This window comes from Mandrillus leucophaeus, unplaced genomic scaffold (assembly GCF_000951045.1).
Source record: "Mandrillus leucophaeus isolate KB7577 unplaced genomic scaffold, Mleu.le_1.0 Scaffold573, whole genome shotgun sequence".
Taxonomy (NCBI): Eukaryota; Metazoa; Chordata; class Mammalia; order Primates; family Cercopithecidae; genus Mandrillus; species Mandrillus leucophaeus.
This window is the reverse complement of record NW_012106175.1, coordinates 1046614-1071031: the sequence shown is the minus strand read 5'-3', so window position 1 is coordinate 1071031 and position 24418 is coordinate 1046614. Positions and strand designations below refer to the sequence as shown.

Here is a 24418-nt window from a genome sequence, read left to right as displayed (position 1 = left end):
ACGTAGAAAGTGCCCCACTTTTCTCGCCCATAGTTGAACCGCGCAGCTTTCCTGACCCCAGCCACCACCGGCGCGAGGCTTTAGACAAAGGCCTGTAAGTGGCCTCTTTCCCTAATCACGCCAGTACAAACCCCAGGAGACTGTTTCCCAACCCTCGAGTGGCTGCTGAGTGTGAGAAGTTCATGGCGTTTGAAGGAAATCCCCAGGAGCCAAAGAGTTCGGCCAGCAAAGCAAACGTCCAGTCTCCCATCCTCTCCTCTTTCTCTGCAGGGGAAACGAACTGAACGTCAGAAACGAAAGTGGCGCGGCCTGGACAAACCTGACCCTTCGACATCCCCCGCCCCTGCGCCCGCCCTCGCTAAGCGGGGAGGGGCGACCGCTACAATGGATCCTCCCGCAGGCTTTGTGCGCGCTCGGAATCCAGCTGTCGCCGCCCCGCAGAGCCCCCTGTCCCCGAAGGGCGCTCATTTCCGGGCCGCCCACCACCCGCGTAGCACCGGCAGCCGCTGTCCCGGCAGAGTCTCCAGCCGTCCCGCCCGCTCGTGGCCAACTGGCTCCAGTCACTCCGCGAAATGCCCGTCGACTTCACTGGGTACTGGAAGATGTTGGCCAACGAGAATTTCGAGGAGTACCTGCGCGCGCTGGGTAAGCGCTGCCCGCTGCGCCCTGGGTGCCCGGCCGAGCAGCTCCGGGCCGCTCCCTAGAGCCCTACCGAGCCGCCGCCTGCCTGCCTCCGCCCCGGCGAGCCGCGGTCCGGTTACCCCCGAACGCCAGAAAGGGCGTCCTCGGCCACCGCTCCCATGGCGGCCCCTAGGCTGCGGATTGGAGAATTTGGGGTTGTTAGGTTAACCATGGCAAATGTCTGCTGTTTGGCCCTGGACGTGGGTAATTTCATTACTAAATCTGTGGCTTGGTTTGCTAGTTTTTGTTTTTAAACGGCTGACATAAGAGCAGAAAACTTTGTTGGGGGCGGCGCGGGGAGGCACAGGCAGGCTGTGCGCAGAGACAGCGCAAAGCCAGCGGGAACCCTAACAGTGTTTGCGGGCGGAGGGGGCTCCTGGGGTCCCGCTACCTTGGGAACGGTTCTCTTGAGTTTTCCTGCCAACTCTCTGCCGCTCGCTCTCCTTGCTCCCCACCCGCAGACGTCAATGTGGCCTTGCGCAAAATCGCCAACTTGCTGAAGCCAGACAAAGAGATCGTGCAGGACGGTGACCATATGATCATCCGCACGCTGAGCACTTTTAGGAACTACATCATGGACTTCCAGGTTGGGAAGGAGTTTGAGGAGGATCTGACAGGCATAGATGACCGCAAGTGCATGGTGAGGATTCGCGTGCACCCAGTGTCTCCTGCCCAGGGGGCCTGACCAAGGGCTGGGCTAGCTCATCCGAGAGGGAGCAAGGGCCTGAGGGACTGAAAACACTTCCCCCTCTCAGCCCCCATGGTGGGCAGCACCAACTCATGAAGCATCCTGCTCTATCTGCACTGGAAGGTGATGGTTATGAAGGCTGCCATGTGCTGTGTCTCCACTGCGTTCAGGCACTCTGCCCGGTGCTTTATGCACATGACTTCACCTAAGCCTCACACAGCCTTTGAGGGAGATATGAATATGCCCATTTTATAGATGAAGAAACAGTCTCAAAGAGATGAAGTAACATGTCCAGAGTAGCACAGCTAGGGAGGGGCTGGAGTTCAAAGCAGGTCTGTTGATGCTGTTCTCTGGCTGGCTATGAGCTGGTGGAGGGTAAAAGGAAAGAAAGGAGGAAAGAAAAAAGAAACACAAGTAACCCCTTTGAAGTATAAACTTTCAATATGACCTAGTGTGAAGTCACTCCAGGAAGCTGGGGGCACCTTGATCTCTGCTGGAAGCCCTCTGATCTGCCCATCCTTGCCCCAGAGCTGGGATTTGGCTCCCGGCCATCCCCTTCCCCACCCTGTCATCCAATGCCTGCTGAGCATTCTTTGAACTTTACGGCTGACACCTAGTCAGTAAGTCAGTGCCCCTCCAGCCCAGGCCAGAGGAAACAGCAGTGGGGGAAAGGGGAGGGCCAAGACCTCCCTCCCACAAGGGTGAGAAGCTCCTGACCCAGGACATCGCAATTAGTACTGCCACAGCAGACTCCGGAAGGCCAGCCCCAGGCCTCCATCAGCATTATCTGGTTGCTGGGAGGTCAAGGTACTCTTGTTCTCCTTTTTATCGTCTTGGGTTCAGAACTGGCTTATGTTCATCCCAGGAGCCGCCTTGCTTATTGATGGGGTCCTCACCCATCCCCTCCCACCATTTTCAAGGGTCTTTACCGCTGGTCTGCTGTGTGTCCAGCACTGTGTTAGTCATCTTACAGCACAGCACAGTGAGGGAGGGATAAGTAACCCCATGTTATGCAGTGACTGAGGTTCAGAGAGAGGAAGAGACTGGTAAGAAATGAGACTTGAGCCCTGGGCCTTCTGATGTTGAAGCCCACACTCCTGCTTTCTGCCAGCTTCTCTGCTGGTAGTCTGTGCAGAAACAAGATAGCTGAGGCCTGTTAGGATTGTAGTTGAAGGGATGCCCATGTCTGGGAATAGGTGTCTGGAGCCTGGATGACTCATTCCCCCACCTTGTCTATTCATCTGAAGGCAGTCAGGACTGGTATCTGAGTCTGCTGTTTGGAATGATAGGAAAGAGGGGGTAGTCAGCAGGGAGTGGCCTTGGAAGGACCACTAATGGGAGAAAGCACCATTGTTGTAGGGAAATGTCAGGTTGTGCCTTTAAAAATCTCAAGGACTCTTGAGAAAGGAAAGACTCACAATAGGAAAGGAGACCTTCAGATGGGATCTGCCTTTCTCATTACTGCCTAAGACCTGCTCCCTGGCACACCTCATAGAACTTTGCCCCTTAAGAATAATCCTTACCCCACTCACTATTGTGGAACTCACAGATCACATCGAACCTTTATTTTGGGTCACCACAAATCTGGCGTGTGCTGGCTTGTACTAATTATCTTCGCTCTTTCCTTCCTTTCCTCATCCTTTAACGCATGAAACATTTATTGATCACCTAATAATACTAGCAAATATAGTACTCATCAAGTGCTTACTGTCATGCCAGATGCTATTCAAACGTTACATTAGCTGACTTAATCTTCACAACACCCTTTCCAGTCTCATTTTACAGATAAGAAAACCACGGCAAGATTTCTTGCTATGTGACCTTGGGGAAGTGCAGAGGGAGGATTTGAGTTAACCACTGCACTGAACATACTGCTTCCCTCACAGGCTGGTCACCACGGCAGGCACAGGACAGCAGAGCATGTCACAGGCCCTGATGTCCGGGAATGCAAAGTCTTTGCAGTGGAGGCAGGCACACCAACACTCAACACAGTGTGGCAAAGAGAAGCACAGGGTGCGAGTGAGGGCATTGGGACTACCCAGAGAAGGGGATCCCAGAAGGATTTCTAGAAGATGTGACTTCTGTGCTTCATTTTAAATAAAGCAGGGAGGTTGAAGGGAGGGTTTTGGATACAAAGGAAAGGACGAGGGCCACCTTTTCGTCTCAATACAGCATCAGCGTCAATCAAGTATCAAGCAGTAGTTGAGCAGACTGTGGAGATTCAGCCACTGGATGAATCCAGTGAAACTGGTCTGGGATGCATGGTTACTGTCACTGCCTCAGGACTCAGGGATGCCCACTCTCAAGTAGACAGCCATTCACTCACCTGTTGTGGCCTGTTGGGAGATGGAACAGCCCCTCTGCTCTGCTCAAGCCTTCCTCTAGCCCCGTGCAGTGCAGAAAAGCCCTTCCCTGTGGGCTGCCTGCTGGGTGGTGTGCTGCTTTGGACTGCCGGAAGGACATGGCTGGATGGGGGTAGGATGATAGAATTAGAGTGGCTGTCAGGCCTGAGACTTGTTAATGGAGGGGAGCTGGGTGCCCAGAGGCCACCAGCTGAGCTCTCTGAGGGCTGCCAGGGGTCCTGGACAAGGTGGTTGCCAAAGATAACTTTCACTGCTACCCCCCTCTGCCTCACACACTGGGTACCCACAAGCCAGGAGCAGTGGCCCAGAGGAGTTTGTTCCCAGCATATTACAGGAGTCCCATTCTCACTTGGGATCGGTCATTCATCTCTTTTTTCCATTCCTCTCTGGATGCCACAAGCATCTCATGGTGCTTCCACTATCTTTGCAACCCCTGTGTCAATGAGTCAAATCACACACGATTCCTGCCTTCATGGAGTTCAGTGTAAGGGGGAGGCGGCTTGAAGCAGCCAATCATGATGTAGTGGACACTGTGCTGATACAGGCAGAGAAGCACTCCCTGCTTGGTCTGAGAGGTCGGGGAAGGCTCCCACAGGAAGTGGAATCTGAACTGTGGCTTAAAGGATAGACAGGAAGTAGCCAGGCAAACAGAAAGGGGTTGAAAGAAAGGCCAAGGCCAACAGCCGTCCCACACTAGACCCTGGGCTTGGCCCTGGGGTCACAGAGGCAACAAGGCCTTCTGGACACCCAGGCCAGTGGAGGAGACAGGCACATCTTCAGGCCATTACAGCTCAATGTATGATGGGAGCATGGTGGGCTGGGGAGCACACAGCTGGGAGTAGGAAAGCAGTGGTCAGGGAAAGTCCCAGAGGAGGTGACAGCTGAGAGGGGCCTTAAAGGACTAATTAGGGCAGATGTGGAGAAAAGGATAAGAGCTTTTCGGTAAGCAGGAGCCACATGGACAAAGGCCAGGGTGAGAAAAGCCTGGCTGGGAGGGAGTTTCTGAGGTGAGAGAGGGGCTGTCTGCAAAGACTTCAGCGTGGCTGGAGTGTGAGATGCGGCTGGGAGAGAAGAGAGCCAGGAGAACCCGGCAGGGAGACTTGATGTGACCCTGACAGGCCTCTGTGAGTCCTTGCTGGGAGAGGTGTGACCAGGCTGACATCCCTCCCCAAAGGGCAGAGGCTCTCACTGGCTCAGAGATCTCTGATCCTGCCTCTTTTCCATGGGAACCTTATCTGTATTCTAGAACCGCAGCCAGAGGGTGAAGCCCAGCCTGCAGATGTGTTTTGTTTGGCCTGTACAATGTTTGAAAAACTTCAGAGTCAGTTGCCAATAACTGCCAAAGATTATAAGATTTCACAGAAAAATCCATGTTTCTGGCTGTTCTTAACAAAAACAACAAGAAAAGGAAGGGCCCTGGAAACACTGGGCACCCGTTTATTCCTGCACTGCGTGGATCCCTGGAATATGCTGCAGCTGCTCCCTCTAGATGTTACATTTCCTAGTTTACCCCAGTCTTCAGCCCATCCTGTTACCTGAAGTCAAGGATCAAATGGCCATTTGTCACTGTCTGCACTGTGGGTTCCTTTAGAGCTGTGGGTCCCAAAGCAGAGACAGCAGCAGCAGCAGCATCACAGGGAACCTCTTAGAAATACAAATTCTCTGGCCACACCCCTGGCCTACTGAATCAGACACTCCGGGAGTGGGGCCAGCTATCTGTGTTTCAATAAGCCTTCCAGGTGGTTCTGATGCAACTAAAGCTTAAGAATCACTGCTCTGGAGTAAAGAAACACACAGTGTTCCTGTATCTCTACAAAAAAAAAAAAAAAAAAAAGGAAAAACTGTAAAATTAGGTGTAGAGGGCCATGGGCATGTAGAGGGCCAGTTTGGCCCATCACCCGAGTCCTGTGGACATTGCAATCCATGCCCAGAACCACCTGAAATAGCTCTGTGCTCTCTCCCCAGGTGGAGGGGTGGAGGGACTCAGTTCTGGGCGGCTCTGCATCACTAGGCTCACATTTCCAGTCTGATCTAATCAGATGTTATGGGACCACAAACAGCAGGCGCTATTTTGGTAGAGATATATAAAGTCTGGGCTCAGCTGAGCAGACACAGGGCTATTCTCCATTGCTTCCTTGCATGCCTTTGTCCATAAAAATGTGCGATCAGGCCCAGCGAGGAAGCAGCAGCATTTGTTGAATATAGCACATATGTGCTTTGGCAGGATGGGAGCTCTTGAGAAAGGGAAGGTGCTCTGACTTCAGATAGTGTTTTCTCACTCCTGAGCAAGGGAGTCCCTCAGAATGATTTGGTTCTTTGTCTCGAAGTCCCCCCAGCCTGAGCAGGTTTTGTGGGAGAAGACTGAGCCTCGGCCAGGAATCACAGCCGTGAGCCTGGCTCTGCGGGGGTGGCAGAGGGGCCATGTGTCATCCCCGTGTCCAGGTCAGGTTTTTCCTGGAGGAGATGGCTTTGTTCACTCCGGGAACTGGCACCTCCCCCTGTGGCTGAAGCCTCAACTTCATATCCAGCGTTGAACTTAGGATGACCCCTCCACAGGGCCTGCCTTCTGCTCCCAGCCCTCCGCCCCTCTGTCACTTTCTTTGTTTTTATTACAAAAGGAAAATATTCAAATAGCACAAGAAAGTATGGGTTGAAAAGGGCCCCTTCCCCCGCTTAGCCTGATTCCCACTTGGTGGATCTGTCCGGAAATCTTCCTCAGACTTATAAGGGATCTATCTATTGATTGGGCAGTTGGTCAGTGTCTCTATCTAAAACCGAAAGAAAGAAAGGAAAAGAAAAAAGGAATCTACTTCTCTACATATTTTTTTAACTCAATGATATTTCTTACGCATTTTTCCATATCAGCACTTACAGATTTTCGAAGTTCTTTTTTAACCAGCTATGTTTCCTTCCCTTCCCTCCCTGGACTTCCTTACTTACATCCTTCTATTTCTCCATCCATCCGTCCATCTAATTATATATGGTAATACATGAAATCCTCCAAAGCACTGTTGACACTTTGGTTTAAACTCTTGCCAGCTTTCTGATCCTATTCTTGACCCATTAAAGATATTTTTTGATTTGTTAAAAAGAAACACACACACACACACACACACACACACACACACAATGCCACTGGCTAAATTAACTCCCTAGGCTGCAGCACAGAGGATGCCGTTGGATTTGGGAGCCTCTGAGAGCCGCCCCTGCCCAGATCAGGCACCTGGCATTCAGCTGGGCCCTTTCCAGGCTAGAAACACAGGATCTCTTTCATGTCTTAGCTAAAGTTCTCCGACCTTTGAAATCGGTGTCAGCAGCGTGCTTTTGAGGATTACAAAAAGAAGAATTAAAGCAACCCAAATAAAATTCACAAAGTAGCTTTCAAAAATCACACTGCTTTGTTGGGTTTTGGGTTTTGTTAGGCAGGAACAAAGGAAAATAACATGTACTAAATCTTTACTAAGTGCCATGCCTGCCCCAATTGCTTTTTGTACTTTTTCTCCTTTGGTCCCCACAACAAATGCTGTTCAGTAAGTATCATTATACTCATTTCACAGATGCGAATCTGAGGCTCAAAGAAGTGAAGTGCCTTTTTAGCCCAAGGTCACCCTTGGGCTAGCTGGTGGCAGAGGAAGAATTCTAATTAGTCTGTTTATAAAGCTCTCTACCCCAAGGTCTCCCACAGAGCTTTGCTGAAGGCCATCACCTCAGTTCCTTATTTTGAGCCTTCTCACAGACTGAAGGTAAACCCAGGCAGTTTTGACAAGGCCTAGAATGAGTGAAAGGAGCACTGGTATTAGAGTCAGAACATCTATTTGAATTCTTCTCAATTATCTGACAGCGACCTTAAATGATTAGACACACTGCCTTTGTTTTCATATCTGCAAAATGGGCATCATAATTGCTGCTCAGCGTGTCTCACAAAGCAAAGCTGAGGACCATAGAGATAGTACAGGGCACAGGGGCTTAGGAAGCCACAATACTATGTCCAGAACAGGTCCAGGGCCTGTGATACCCGAGACGGAGGGGCATGGTATAATCACTTATGATGGCCAGGTGTTTACTGAATGAATTACAGCTGTTTGTTTTTCTGACCAACATTGCTTCTCCACCTTCCACCCAAGAGAAGCACCGTTTTCTTTATGGTGGGAATTACTCCTTCTCAACCTTTTGGGTCCTGGTGGGACTGCAAATCATAGTACACTGTCTCTTCTGGGACGAGCACCTTCTGCCAGAGTGATCACAGTGTCCCATGGCCTGTCACATACTTGTGTATGTGACCCAAGCTGGGCCAGTCACCATTTCCTGGGAGTTAATTTAGGAACCCTGAGAGACAGGTGAGTTCTATTCCCTTAAAGGTTGATGAGCTGTTACTATGTAAGCTTCGAGTTCTCTGAGGCCAGTCCCCTTACCCCACCTTCTTTGGCTGCATGGAAAAATCCAATTGAAGGAAAATAAACGATGAGGCCAATAGAGACAGAGAGAATGCAACATTAGAGGGTTACTAGAGTTCCTGACACACCATTCCTAGATTTTCCATGTACTTTAAGCAATACATTTCTTTCTTTCCCCTTAAGCTATGTGAATTGGTTTCCTGTCACTTGCATCTGAAAACATTCTAAGACATTCAAACTCCAGAGATCAAGCGTTAAGGCCCACATAAGTAGTTAGAGTAGTAGTTCTCAAATTTGAGCATGCCTTACCCCTGTAGTTTCTCATTCTGAAAGTCTGGGTTGAGGCTTGAGAACTTGTTTTTCTAACAGGTTCCCAGATGATGCTGATGCTGTTGGTTCAAGGACCATGCTTTTGGCAACTACTAACAGAAAAATAAGGAAGCCGGCTGGCCTGTGCCTAGTTTCCTGTGATTTTTCTCATCATGATTCAATGTAATAAACCTGTGCTGGGGTAAAAGGTGCCTAGTTCTAGGGGATGAATGAGAATAGGCAGGTGTAGCTCCGTTCCAGGATCAGGGTAGTGGGGGATGAAGACTGCCTGGGGACAGTGGTTTGTAACTGAGGGTCCAAGTAAGTGATACCAATAGTGTTTGCAGCTGGACACGTGTGAGGTGCAACAGAGCAATTAGGAGCTTTGACTTTGAGATGGACCTGGATTTGAATCCTGGTTCCGCCGTCCAGCTGTTTCCTTGGCAAGGGTACTTTATCCCTCTGAGCTTCAATGTGCTCATTTGTAAAAGGAGCTAAGGGTAATACCCACCTAATGGAGTTATGTGATAATTAAATGTGGTAATGAATTATTTCCATTTCCTGTTGCTGTGTAACAAACCACTCTGAAACTTAGTATCCTAACGCAACAATATTTATTTTGTTCACAAATCTGCAATTTGGGCAGGGCTCAGTGGGGATGCCTTGTCCCTGCTGCCTGCCGTGCCAATGGGGAGGTGGAGGATCCACTTTACAGATGGCTAGCCCACACTCACTCTCTGCTGGCTGCCTGGGCTTCCTCACAACGTGGCAGGTAGTTTCCAAGAACGCAAGCACCATAGGGTGCCAGCTACCTTTAATACAGGGATTAACGAGTTCTTCCTTTCTTCCTTCCTCTTGCCACCCTTTCCCTCTTTCTTCCCTCTGTCATTCCTGAACTGAGGGCCCAAGGATAGCATAGGAGTACTCTGGGAAAGAATGGTATAAACAAGATGGGTGTGAAGGTGGGGATGGCATGGAACCCAGGCTCCAAAACCTACCTTTGCCAGCTTTACAGTGGAACTGGCCCTGCACTCAGAAAATGCAAATAATAAAAATAATAATAATCTTCTCATAATGTGCAATAAATCAGAAAATCATCTTACTCTTTGACTCAGGGATCCCAGTTATGGGATTATGTTCCAGGAAAATCATTCTATTTGTACAAAAGTATCTGTTAGTCACTCTGTGATAGCAATTCTCAACAACCCACATAAGCATAACCACTATCTCAGGGCCTACTATACGGTAGGCCCTGTCCTGTCACTTTATGTTTATTTAATCTCCTAACAATCCTGGATAGGAGGTGCCACTCTCCCATTTTACAGACATGGAGCCAAAAGTCCCGCCCAGATTCACATTACTGGTTAACCCCAGACTTGTGATCTGACTTCGGATGCCTCTGATTCCCTACTTTGTATGGTTTATAGAACAGGCTATCTCCTGCTGGAATACCTAAATATCAAATAACTATGGGTGGTTAGAAAGACTGTGGCTTTTTAATTGCATAGACCACTACGTAGCCATGTAAATGATCACTATGAAGATAAATGAAAACTTTTTATAGGCATTCAGTCACCAAGTTTCATAGATTCTGCTTCTTAACGTCTCTTCCTGTTTTTCTTCATTCCCACTGCTCTGAATATCTCATGCCAGTAATAATAATAACAATTAACATCTCTCATGCTTACTATGTGCCAGGCTCAGCGCTTTCCATGGATTATTTCATTTAATTACTGCAGTACCTTCACGTTGATCTCCATTTTACCATGCTCAACACTTCAGCCCATCCCTCCCTTTTTAAAAAGGGAATCTGATCATGCCACTCCCCAACTCAAAATTCCTAAGGGCTTCCCAGTGCTGACGGGTAAAAGCCAGATGGCACTCAGGCTCTTCAGATCATGGCTCTGCCTGTCTCTCCAGCCCTATTCCCTCCCTCACTCCTTATGTTTGGCCCCATCCCACCATTTGTCGGAGCCTTCACTTGCCATCCTCTTTGCATCCCTCTACTCACTTCCCTGAGGTATTTCTTTGCCTTTTCCTCTGGGAGGAGAATTACCCACTGGTCAAGACCCAGCCCAGGCTTATCTGCTCTGTTCATCCCATCCTGATTCCCCATCCCACCATCGTGCCCTTCCTTTGCCTTGCGGCCTCTCTCTTCAGGTGCTGCTTTTAGGGCACCTGTGATGCTAGTTAATGTGTCTGAGATTCTACACAGCAGCAGCCACACCATCATGGGCTCAGTGGGCTCCAATGTGTTCATTAAATGAATGTTAAGTGAAAATAGCAGAACCTCAGAAATCTAAATGTAGTCATTGACCATATCACTGCGAGATGCAAATTGCCATTTAATAATAACTCATGTTTGTTAGGTATTCCATGTGCCAAAAATTCCTCTGAGCACTTTCCATGCATTAATTCTTTTAATCCTCACAATAATTCTATGATCAAGATGCCAAAATTCTTCCTATATTATACATGAAGGAAATGACTCAGTCTGACAGAGCTGTAACTGGTTCGACTCCAGAGCTAGACCAGCCGGACCAGCCCAGACTGTCATCGTTGGGATCTCGTTTCTGCCCCTTACAAAGTGGGTGGCCTTATGCAAGTTACTTCACTTCTCTGGGCCTTTACTTGTCTGTAAAGTGGGGATAATTATGAAATAGGGGATACCTGCTTTGTGGTGAGGATTAGGTGAACGGTGTGTGAGAAGACCCACCGTGCCACTGCCCCATCGGTATGAGCTGTTATTATTCATCCTCTCACACTGATCTGTGACCTCCAGAAGACCAATTCTGGGGGTGGTCACATGTATGAAGGGATACCTGGCAAACCAGAGAAGAGCTAGCAGGATTATGAGGGTGGAGGCTGGCCTAAAAAGACACCTGCCTCTCCACGCCCACAGGGAACAGGGAACAAACTGGACTAGGCCAAGAGTGGACAGGAATTATTGCTTACTGAGCGTTTTGTGTGTGCTGCACCGAAATAGGTCCTTGAAATCCCTTGTTTCATTTCATCCGGATGGCTCTGCTCTGTGGCTGGGCTCACTAGCCTCATTTTGCAGATGAGGAAGTGAAGGCTCAGAGAGGTGGGGTAAATTGCTTTGGTCACCCAGCAAGAAAGAGGTGGGAACCTGCAGTTCAGGTCTGCCTCTACCCAAGGCTATCACTGGGTCCCTCCTGAATGCCCAGCTTGGCAAGGCAGGCAGCTGTCCCATGGCTGGGCCAGACCAGGCCCGCAGCCTACCAAGTGATATTCAATGACCATAATATTCATGCCGGCAAAATGTTCACATGGGAACAGTAGGCAGACCATGGGCTCAGAGCTGGGCAGAGGGGATTTAAACCATGTCTTACACTATTCCTAGTTGCGCGCCTTTGAGTATAGAGCCTAAGCACTCTGAGCCCTAGAGACTCAGGGTCAAATCACTCCGATGGCTGGCCCCTTTCTATAAGGCTTACCTGTGAGGAAGAAACAGCCACATTGCCTGGAGAAAGCGTGGTGTTCAATGCAAGAGTGCCACCAGAATGTTTTCTGCTATTCATTCATTCAACAAATGGGAATGCACATTTTCTCTGCCACGGATTCTAACATGGGGGCTGGTGTCCTGCAGTGAATAAGAGGATCCCAGACCCCAAGGAGTTCTTCGTGAAGAGATCCTGACATGCTCACTCTTCCCTGGTTACCTGGTTACTGATCTAGCACCTCTTATCTTCTGGGAGCCATTTATTTCTATTTGCCTTGAAATATATATATATATACACACACACACACACACATATAAAATAAAGGCCAGAGATTCCCATGGAAGGGATGAGGCCTTCAGTGCCCCTCCTAAGCACTCTCTGACAGGATGTCCCCTCTCTAATTCTTATTCTCCCACCCTACTCCCCATTTCCACCCCTCTGCCTGTGCTGATGGAACTGATAACACACCAATTCCTTGTACTGGCACCAGGTAGCAGATCCAGCACTGGCTGTGCTGGATTTTCCATGGCACCAGGTTTGGCCAGCTGGAGCATGAAGACATACTGTGAGGAAGAAGAGAGGCTGTGAGCAATCTCCCCAGTAAATTCTGGGTTGGAGGTACAGGGTCAGCCTTCGTGGGGAGGGTCAGCCACAGAGTTAAGCTGGGCAAAACCTATGTAGAAGCTTCCCTCATGCAGCCCCTGCTGTCCCTGATTTTCCTGCAACTGCCTGTGCTTGTTCCCTTTGCCTGGGACTCCCTTGTCCCTTGTTCCTCTTCTTCCTCTTTCCACTCTTTTTTTTTTTTTTTTTGAGACAGAGTTTCACTCTTGTTTTCCAGGCTGGAGTGCAATTGCGTGATCTCAGCTCACTGCAACCTCTGCCTCCCAGGTTCAAGCAATTCTCCTGCTTCAGCATCCCAAGTAGTTGGGATTACAGGGACATGCCACCACGCCCAGCTAATTTTGTATTTTTGGTAGAGACAAGGTTTCACCATGTTGGTCTGGCTGGTCTCAAACTCCTGACCTCAGGTGATCCATCCACCTCAGCCTCCCAAAGTGCTGGGATTACAGGTGTGAGCCACTGCACCTGGCTCCTCTTTCCACTCTTCGCTAACTCCCGTGGTGTTTTCTGGCATCACTTCCAGCATTACTTCTAGCCTTACCTCTTCCAGGAAGCCTTCCCTGATGGGCCTCTGTCTCTACCTTTTAGAGGCTGTCGAGGTGCCTTCTGACTTCCATAACCTCCAGCATTGTCTACCAGCACTTACCATTCTGCTGGAATTCTCTCTGTCTTCCTACCTTCTTCTCAGATAGTCTGTGAGCCCTCAAGAGCAGGCCACTCACCTTACTTCCCCTTCTCCAGCACCCACAGCTGGTGCATTGGAGGCGTGAAACTCATGATTGCTGAATGTTGTTCCCTTGCACAGAACCACGTGGCAAATTTCTATGGCTCAGTCAAGGGTCAGTTTAAATCAGGGAACTGCAGAGCACAGTCATCAAGAGCATGAGCTCTAGAGTCGAATCTCATCTCCCCGATTCATGGTTGGGTGAAATTCAGGCCTCAGTCTCCACATTTGTAAAATGATAAGTAGTATACCTGTTGTAGGAGGTTGTCAGGAGTCAACTGGTATGACACATACTTTGCCTAGTACCCTGCCCAGCACATAATGAGCACTCAACACATGTTGTTATGATGTTGATGATGGTGACTGATAATGACAGCAATGCTATGACTCCCACCAGGGAGCCTTCCCTGACCCCCCAGGCTGGGTCAGGGGCCATCACCCATCCCAGCGTATAGCACAGCGGTGTCATTGCCTTCTCTCCAGGCTGAGCTACCCCATGGCAGAGCTTCTGTCCATCCCAGCCTTAGGGCCATCCTAAGTGCTAGGTCCCTGGGATGAATGAGTGTAGTTCCACAGGGCCCTGTGACCTTCTCCAGTCCTGTTCCCACCTCCTTATCCAGAACCTTGGCCTTGAGCACTCCAATGGTTTAAATTGACTCTAGGAACTTTCTGAATTGTTTAAGGAAAAATAACTATAACATGTCAAGATTATTAGTCTTAACATTTTCTCATTTTGTTTGTCTTAAGAATTGTATTATTTGCTGTTAGCTTTTTCATGGTATTAGAATTGCATTCTTTCATGCTCACAAAAGCCTTGTGGCTATACTATTTATAGTGGTTGCTTTGAACATCTATTATGTCTCTAATTACTTGTTCACATTTTAAGGCCTTATTAATTTAGTTTTAGTCTGCTTTTAGAGTGAAACTGGCTTTTCCTCTTGAATGTGCTGAGTTTAGATTATTCCAGCCCCCCAGGAATGGACCAGAGAAGAGGAGCCACTACCCACCCGTTCACCAGCCTGGCCTCAGGGGCAGCTCATGGACTTTTTAGCCAGAGAGAACTGGGTTCAAGTTATGGCTCAAGCCCTAACCCCTTGGTGATGGGCTGGTTATTTATAGAAGCCTAATTTTTTTCAGCTGTAAAGCTTGAAGATTTAGTGAAACATTGTGGAAAGCTCCCAGCACAGTACCTGGCACCTGGCAGGTTCTCTGTTGTCTCCCCTACTTTTCCCTCCTGATCACTTATTTAACACAAGCACCAGATGCTGAAAACCCTCTAATTGTCCCAGGAACACATATAGCCTCAAAAGGAGAAGCACACTTTCAAATCAAACTCCAGGATTTGCATCTTTTAGCAATTTACTTTATGCAAAGAAAGTATCTACTCACTGTCTGGTTTTGAAATTTTACCCCAAATCTAAAGAGTATGGGTTTTGGAGTCAGACCTGCGTCAGTCCTAGCTCTGGCCTTTGCAGGCAGTATCATCATGGGCAAAGCTTCACCTCTTATAACCTGGCTCTGGAACCACAGAGACAACAGAATTCAGTCCCAGCCCTCCAGAGGTGGATCTGTAAACAGAGGGACTACTAGGGCCGGGTGGAGGGCTGTGAGTGATCCATCATCCCCTGCTCTTGAGAGTGGGGTTTTGGCATGGGAGTGTTAATGAATGTCACAAGTTTCTTGATACCAAATAGAGTTCCCACCACTTGCAGGTCATACCAGGTCACTGCCAAGAGATGGTTCCGTTTAGTGGGAATTGTCTGGCACTCCCAGTGTGAGTCACCTGAGTGGGGCAAGTGGGCCTTGAAACATCCCTGGGAGACACCCACTCAGGCTGCCTGTGGGAGCTGGGCTTTTTGTGTCACTGTCCCTTGCAGCAGTGACAGCTGGGGTTTCTAAGTGGTCAGAGGAGCTGGAAAATGGCTTCTGAGGTAAAAGTCCCTTGTCCTAGTGGTACAAAGCTGTCTTCATTCATTTGTTGGCACATGTCTCTCTGGGTAAACTGCTGGCAAGGCCAAGGTGATGGGGGTTATCATTAGTTTTTAATAGAAAAGTTAGATTGGCTTCACTTTCCAACCGGCGTCCCTGGTTCCAGCCCATTTGCAGACTTTTGGGTGATGTATGGGATGAAAATTTCTGGTGAGGAGGTGAGCTGAAGATGGCCATCCCTCCTCCTTACTCTTGGATTATCTGGGCTTCATTTCTAAGGTGGTCCCAAAGCCCATATGGGGATTGGGAGAAGCAGCATTGTCTAGCCCCCTTGGTTTGTACCCATGTTCACCCCATCCCCACAGCCACCTGCCTTTTCTGTGGGACTTGAAAAGCATCAGGAATATATTCCTACCTGAAATTCTTCCATTAGACCCTGATTAATTGGATTAATCTAGGAAACCAGATTAAATGACCATTTAATGACCCTTTCAGATCTGGCTGAATCCTTGTCCCCAAACGTTCACTGCTCCTGATCTAGCAAAGATGGCTGGCTGCTGACTTCAGAAGGAGGTCGTGGAACAAGTTATTGGGTCCTGGGAAAGTTGTTTTCATAAGTTCCACTTTGTGTCACAAGAAAATGAATTACCATTGTTTGTTAGGCTTTCGTCTTCCAACATTACTTACTTCCTTTTCCATGTCATTGGTTTTTAAGTGATAGTCCCCCTCCTTGGCTCCACACCTCCTTTTTCTGTTCTTATGACAAATCAGATTCTCTTTGAAATAACTAGTTTATTCCCACAAGATAAAAAGCTAAAAATGAAAAATCCAGTCCCACCAAAAGTGAACATGGGGAGAGGGGAGAATGAAATCACATTGCTGAGCCATCCCAGCTATCAGTGTGGAGTCTTCAAACAGATCTTCTGCTTAAACAAAGACCAGTTAATATATAAAGGAAGCAGGCATCCTGGTGCTCAGCAGGCAGCCCCTGCAGCTCTCCTCATAGATCTGAGTATCCTGGAAAGAGAAGGAGCTTCCAAAACTTTGGCCATGATGAATAGCATGTCAATCACTGCTTCACAAATCTCCAACTCTTAAAAAAAAAAAAAAGGCTTTCATTGTTGTTCAACATTGACAAGCAAACCCATCTTTATCTAAGCTCTGGGCATCATGGTTACCATTACCTAGTGCCTCCTACATGCCAGCCCTATGCATTTTCTGTTTATTTTCTCGAATCCTCAGAACAACCTGGTAAAGTAGGTGCTTTGTTTATCTAATACCATGTAACAAACCACCCCAAAACTTAATAGTTTAAAACAACAACCATATAATTCTCATGATTCTGTTGGTTAATTGCGCAGTTCAGCTGCCTGTGGCTTTGTTCAGCTGAAAGCTTAGTTGGGGCGCCTCAACTCTTCTCCAAGTGGCTTCTCTCCCATCCTCCAGGGCTTCCCCTTGTGGCCCTCCTCTTTGGCAGAGTAGCCTGGACTGCCTTAAAATATAGCAGCTGGGTTTCAAGAGGGGAGGGTTCCAAGAGGACAAGCCCCCAGCATGCAAGTGTTTATAAAGGCACTGCTTCCATCATGCTTGTTCATGTCCCACTAGCCAGAGCAAGTCACGTGGCCAAACCAAGGTGATGTAGGAGGAGACTTCACAGGGGTTTGAATATCATGTGACTCGGGAGTCACCAGTGGAAGAATCTACCACAGTAGGTATCGTTTAGCCTTCTTTTGCAATTGAGGGCACTGAGACTCAGAAAGGTTAATCCAGTTGCCCAATGTCATCCAACATAGTCGGGAACAGAGGACCCAGCTCTATCTGATACCGTGTTCTTTGCTGCCGATACTAGGTCAAGCTGATATAGGTTGAGGTGGTATAGTAGGAGGTGGGCAGGGACCAGGAGCCAAGTATAAATGGGAAGTGAGCTTCCAGGATTCTTTAACCCAGAGGACAGCCTGACCAATTCCCTGGCCCACCTGCCCTCCTGGATGGTTCTACCCAACAGCACAGGCAGCAAAGACAGGCACTGAACACATGCTCCAGGCCACAGTCTGGGTTTTTCAGTCTGATATTCTGGCCCCATCTCCCCACCACCCCCCAACAACCTAGTTCCTCCTCTCCGTAACTCCAGGATAGTCATCTACAGCACCGACTGTTGTCATTTCTCCCTCATCATCTCCTACCCTTGCATCCTTATTCACTCTGCCTAGAATGCCCCTCCCATTTGTAGAAACTCCTTTGAGGCCATGACAGCCTGGGCACTTCTCTGTCGGGACCTCTTTATAGGCAGAAACCTTTAAGACCTCTTTCTGACTCCCAGCACCATACCCCCACAATGGCTGGAATGAACGTAATGGTGTTCCTCCAGGAGACTGCTCAGAGTCTTAGCACAGTGTCCGTGTGTTTTTCTGCAGCCCCCAATGATTTTAGCCACCATCTCCTGGGCACTTGGCAGGTGCCCTGCCCTAGACTGGGAAACAAGTGGGCACCAAGTCATGCAAAGCCCATGTTCCAGCCCAGATTCTTTCTCTCGTTTACTAGGTGACCAGAGAAAGTCATGGAACCTCTCTGAGCTCAGCCACCCCTCTACATCCAATACAAACAAGAATAATCTCTGCTTTGTCCAACTCACCCAGTATCAGAGTCAACAGAAGCTTGGGGTTAAGAAAGGCTTCCTTGGAGACTGATGTAGCATGCATGTGATAGGGATCCTTCCCTTTAAGAGGCCTGGTTTGTAGGGCTCGCAGAAAGGCTCCTCTGCACCCCAACAGGCTTCTATTCTCTCTATCCCTCAAGCTGTCAAGCTGCCTGAAATTCTGCCATCTGTCATTCTTTTGGGCTAAGGTATTGTTATTGTTTATATCCAGATGGCCCCTGTTAAAAGATGCCAGCAATCTGGAAATGGTGACACAGTAGCCCCAGGAGCAAAAGCCGGCTTTACCATTAATAAACATCTCTCTCATGGTCATTCTCTGACCCTAGTGTTGGAAGGTAAATAGGTGTGAACTTTCTGGAGATAAAGCTGGCAATACTCATCAAAAGCTTTTCAAATATGCACACTCTTTGATGCAACAATTCCTCCTCTGGAAATTTCTTCCAAGGGAACAATGTGTTCAAAACTGTGTATACAAAGAAGTCTTAGTTATAGTAGCACAGAATTATAAATAAATAACTTAAATGTCCAGAATAGGTAATTGGCTAAATAACAGTACGTATGTATAATCAAATACTATCAGGGACTGTTTCGTGGGCCTGTGACCAAGGCAGTCCATCAGGGCCCTGGGCTCAGAAGGTCCCTCACTTGGTTTAATGCTCTGCTGTCACCAGCTTAAAATTCTTAATGATTTTGAGCAAATGACCCCTCATTTTCATTTTGTGGTGGGCCACACACACACTGTGTAGCTACTTCCTAGAATATTATGTAGCAATTAAAATAATGCTTATGGAGAATATTTGTTGAGATAGGAAATTGCTTCAGTTAAATGAAGAAATGAGGATACGAAACCATAAATGATGCAATTCTAATTTTGTATAAAACAGAAACATGTAGATAGATAGAAAAAAAAAGAGTGGATGGAAATTTACCATATATTGTAATATACACAATGTTAGAGCAATTATCTTCTTTTTTTTTTTTTTTTTTTTTTTAAGACAGAACTTTGCTCTTGTTGCCTAGGCTGGAGTGCAATGACATGATCTCGGCTCACTGCAACCTCCACCTCCCGGGTTCAAGCAATTCTCCTGCCTTAGCTTCCCAAGTAGCTGGAATTACAGGCATGCATCACCATGCCCAGCTAATTTTGTATTTCCAGTAGAGAAGTAGAGATGGGGTTTTACCCTGTTGGTCAGGCTGGTCTCGAACTCCTGACCCCAGGTGATCCACACGCCTCGGCCTCTCAAAGTGCTAGGATTACAGGTATGAGCCACCACGCCTGGCCCAGAGCAATCATCTCTAAATAAACAAAACTACATGTATCGTTTTTATTACTATTTTCTTCTTTAGTGTTTTTTTTTTTAATTTTCCAATACAAAGACTATGACTATATTTCCTGACTAATATTTCCAGAAGAGGCAAAAATGTATATCATAGCTGAAAACAAGCAATTGTCTCTTGTGCCTCTGAGTGAATCTGGAGCCCTTCTTATGCACAGTAGCCTCCTGGATTCAACATACAAAGAGAAGATCAGTTGATGAGGAAACCAAGTGTTCTTAGAGCTTCTTGAAGCTGAGGACTGATTTCTGGGTCCCCACTTCCCTCTACAGGCCTGGCATGGAAGGAGCACGGATAAGCGAATGGGCATCCTGTCTTATTTATGGCATGAGGTCGTGAGTAGTCCTTACCCATGACATGTCTCACCACACGTTAACCACACTATGTTTTGCCTTCTCTCTGGCCTGGGACTAGACTGTGCCCTGAGTGAATTTCTGGATCAGGGAGAGGATGTGCCCCCCAAGTCCTTTTATGCCCCATTTCTCTCTGGAGCAGAGGCCAGACTTATTCCTATGCAAAGCTGGGGGAGCACATGTGGCTCCACCTGCCCCCCTCCTGCATGTGTCGCATTGCAGGCTTCACCCCAACAGCAGGGGGCAGTAGTGATCAGCAGGCCCCGGACAGAGGCCTGGGGTGGGGAGGTCCTCCTGCAGGGAGTGGCCCCACTACCGCCACACCCATCTCCCGTAAGTCTCCTCTCCCAAATCCTTTATCAGGCTGTTACTGACTGTCCTGACTCAGCTGAGCATGGCAGGGAACACAAGGATCCTAGAACCTTAGCTCTCTACATCCAAGGCCTGAGTTAATGTCCCCGTGTGACAGATGCGAGCACAGGGGCGCTGAGAAGGGATGGATTTACTGAGAGCCACACAGTGAGCGAGGGGCAAACAGAGTGCTGAGCACTACTGTGGGGAGGCCGGGCTCATAAGGGAACTGCCCCATATGGGATGGCTATTCAAAAGAAGGTGGGCAGCCCCAAATATGAGTGATGCCCACTGCGCTTTCTCTGTGCCCATGTCTGTGACATGTGTCTCAGTCTAGGGCACACTCATGGCTATGCTGGGGTGACAGGATCACCTTGCCTCTGAACTCCAACACTTTTTTCAGCCCCGTGTTGCTGGGTGGACCTTTCCGGCTCCACTAAGACTGAAATCTCCCCAGGACACAGGCTGGGCCTCCTCCTCCTGCCTGTCTTCCCTTCAGCTTGCCCAGCACATGGCAAGGCTCGCAGTGCTCAGGGAAGATGTGGGGGCCCAAATGTGAGGGGTAGAGGGTGTCACAGTGCTCATCTGTGCTCTGCCAAGCCCAAGCTGGGCTGTGGGATCTTCCTCCCCTTCCTCCTCAGTTCCCTGGTGCCCTCCTGATGAGCTCCTGAGCGTACTTCCTGCTGTCCCACCTCGGGCCTTCACCCCGTGATGGGCCACTGGGAACTTTTCTCTACAGTGCCTCCTTTCCTCTCCTTCAGCTCCATTCTTCTCCCCTTAGGGCCCAGCCCTAGGGAATCCCACTTCCTGGACTCTCACCTGGGCTCCCACAGCCTCTGGTCGGTAACCCTTCAAGAAACAATTTAGTCCATTGGGGTGGGGGCCTTCAGAGCCCTACAGATCTGTGTTCAGACCTGGCTCTTCCACTGAACAACATGGGTGAACTTGGCAAGTCCCTGAACCTGATCTGTGAAAAGGAGATGCTAATCCACGCTCACGTGGACAGGCATGAGGCTTCAGAGACAGCACAGAGACTGCCCGGCAGAGCAGGCAGGCAGCTAACAGCTGCCATTTGTACCTTCACTGGGTTATTGATATCTAAGGTCATTCTCCCTGTAAGATGAAGAGCGCTTTGAGGGCAGGGATGGGGTCTTTTTGGTGTCCCAGGACTTAGCATACATTGAAACAATGAATGGGTGAATGAAGTGTCTGGGGATGGTCAGGGTACTCTGAAAAGTCTGCCCTTCACCATAAGATTCTGGAAAACATCCTTCACCCCCCACACCTGGCTGTGCTCAGCCCTCAGGCCCTCCTCCCCACCTCAGCCCCATTCTCAGTGCTTGCAATGACAGCACCACTCCAATGACTTTTTCCCTCCTAATTACCCTTTTAAATAAAATTTATGGAGGTTTTCATAAATTTTAAAACTGATTTACACACTTTAATAAAAGCATGTGGTGGACAGGGAGTATTAGGCTGCAAATTTTCTACAATGAAATTGTATTGACATGAGCACATCCTGGATTATCAAGTTTGGGAGCTGTCCCTCCCCCAGCCCCCAGAAGCTCCCGGCTTGCCCCGGGTTGACAAATGTGTCTCTTGCTTGGCAGACAACAGTAAGCTGGGACGGAGACAAGCTCCAGTGTGTGCAGAAGGGCGAGAAGGAGGGGCGTGGCTGGACCCAGTGGATCGAAGGTGACGAGCTGCACCTGGTAGGTTCCTGGGCTGGGTCAGGCTGGGTCCCCAGAGGCCCTGGTCATTGTTGAGGTCCAGATGGACCTTGGAAGAAGGCACCATGGCTGGGCCTTGGTTCTGTTCTGAAGCTTCTCTTCCAAGGGCCTGGAAAAGATGCCTGAGTGACTTTAAAAACCAAGCAATATATTTTCAAGGTCTAGGCTGACCCAATCGTCTAATCAGAGGGAAGAGGTGAGGAGTTATATCCCTTCAGCATCAGCAATGAGCTAAGCCCTTTTGCATTCTATAGCTCTTTCTCTTCTCTCAGAATAGGAATATGGCCCTTATTTTAGAGATGAGGACATGGGGACTCTGAAAGATTAGATTACATGTCCAAATTGCACATCTAGAAAGTGACAGAACCAACATTTGCTCTCAAATGATGTATATATTCACCATGCCAAATCGTATAGGCCAAAGCCAAGAAGGATTCTCTAAGATTCTCTAAGATATGATCTCAGTCTGGGTCAGCGGGAGGTGATTAGGGAGGGGAAGCATCAAGGGGTCCTGTTGGTCAGCTCTGAGCCACAACTCTTCCTCTCAGCCAACTCTGTCTGTAGGGTGCTGCAGAGCACTCCACCATACAGTTTAACTGTCTTTCCAAACAACTGGTTACTTAAACCAACTCTTGGGGAAAAATAAAAGCTAATGAGTATTTTTAGAGTTCCTGCTGTAAGTGTGACTCTGCTCTGGCCAATGACCAACATCTGCTTTTGTTTCAGGAGATGAGAGTGGAAGGTGTGGTCTGCAAGCAAGTATTCAAGAAGGTGCAGTGAGGCCCAGGCAGACAACCTTGTCCCAAGGAATGAGCAGTGTGGATGTGTGGGCCAGGATCCCCCTCTTTGCACAGCATGAGGCAAAAATGTCCAGCCACCCCCAGGCATCTGTTAGCAGAGTCTGTCTCTTGGCTTTGTCTCTTTTCCTTTTCTTAAAACAAAGCCATGCCAATAAAGTGATCTGTGTTCAAAACGTCTGTTTGGGGGAAGTTTTACTGCCCAATGTGCTCAGTTTTCCTCCAGGGCTTTCGAGGCCAGCTTCTCCTGGTGCCACCCATGGGCAGAGTGGATAAATTCGGCCACATGTCTTCATATTTAGTCCTGAAGTTTCACCTTTGTTTCTCTCCAGAGGCACAGGCTTGGGTCTAGAATGGGAGGTGGGAGGGTGGCCTGACATTCAATCATTTGTGTAACAAGTACATTATGTATCTAATTGTGGCCAAAGTATAGTGAGTGCCACAAAAGCAGGAGAAGATACCTTCCACCCTAAAGATCCAACCAACAGAGAATGTCTATACACCAAGGAGATGCTTCATCATTATTTGTGAACAAAATGGAACTGGACATAATTTTAAGTCCAAAGCATAAAATTACTTAAACATAAGTAATTACCTATTGGATTTAATTTCAGAGATGTCATGAGAAGTCACCACCCCCAGACCATCCACCCCATCTATGGGCTGGGCTGGTATAAGCCCTTTCTTTTCACTGTTGTAGACAAAGCAGAACTCACAATTCCCCTGAAAGAGAGAGAGCAGCCTCATGTTCACACTAAAGTGTAGAGGAATGCTAGCTGCACCTTTTCATGAAGAAACACAAAGAAACAGAAGGAGTGAGGATGTGAGAGATCGTGAATAGGGAAAACAACTGGAAAAGGGAAGACACATGGAAGACCCCTTTAGAGAATCTGATAATCCACCCAGACTGTGCCCTACTCCTTGACAAGAGTTAGGAGTCAGACCAGCTGAGTAAAAATCCCAACTTCAGCACTCACAGGGCAACAGCACACTCCTCTAGACTTCACTTCTCCAGTCAGAAAACCACAAAAGAACCTGCCTCACCTCCTGCACAGATGGGTCGTGAAACTTGTAACCCGCAAAGCACTGGACCAGTAGTTCTCAGACCTGGCTAAAGGTTAGAACCACTTGGAGAGTTTTCAAAATTCCATATGCACAGGCCACTCCCTACAATCAATTATATCTAAACGTTTCAAAATACCAGGCATTACTATGTTCACTTGTTTTTTGAGACAGTGTCTCGTTCCACTGCCCAGGCTGGAACGCAGTGGCACAGTCCTGACTCGCTGCAACTTCCACCCCCCAGGCTCAAGCAATCCTCCTGCCTCAGCCTCCCAAGTAGCTGGGACTACAGGTGTGTGCCACAATGCCCGGCTAATTTTTGTATTTTTTTGTATAGATGGGATTTCACCATGTTGGCCAGGCTAGTCTTGAACTCCTGCACTCAAGCAATCCTCCTGCCTCAGCCTTCCAGGATGCTGGGATTACAGGCATGAAGCCTTTGCACCGGCCACTACTTACGTTTTTAAGGCTCCCCCAGGTGATTTTAATATGCAACTGGAGTTGAAAACTGGTGCCCTAGACCAGTTTCAGGGTTCTCAACTAGGGGGTCATTCAGTGCTCATTCCACCCCCAGCTCTAGAGATATTTAGTGATATCTGGAGACATATTTTATCTCACAACTTGGGTGCAGGGCACTATTAGCATCTATTGGTTAGTGGCTAAGGACACTGCTAAACATCCTGCTATGCACAGGAAAGTTCTCACAACAAATAATTATCCCACCCAAAATGTCATGATGTTGAGAAACCCTGCCTCACACAAATGTAAGAAATGCTTTTTTTATTATAGGGATCATTTCCCTAGCCAAGACAAGGAAATGAAAATCCAAAATTGCATAATATTCTGTAGACCCCTGCACCGTTGTGGCCCTGGTCTCTGTCCCTGAGGTTGGAAAACTCAAAGGTAAAGAGTCTTATAAAGACCATTCATTCATCACACACATATTTAATGAAGATCTATT

At 48.2% G+C, this 24418-nt stretch overlaps 1 protein-coding gene across 1 annotated transcript; it reads left to right on the top strand.

The window, feature by feature from the left end:
- The first annotated feature begins 279 nt into the window (after positions 1-279).
- Positions 280-22575, top strand: RBP1 (retinol binding protein 1, cellular). The gene is given in 5 exon segments (XM_011998538.1): positions 280-516; positions 519-645; positions 1143-1321; positions 21479-21580; positions 22325-22575. Coding segments are annotated over 5 exon segments (594 nt in total). The 5' UTR covers positions 280-384; the 3' UTR covers positions 22379-22575.
- Positions 22576-24418: the final 1843 nt, after the last annotated feature.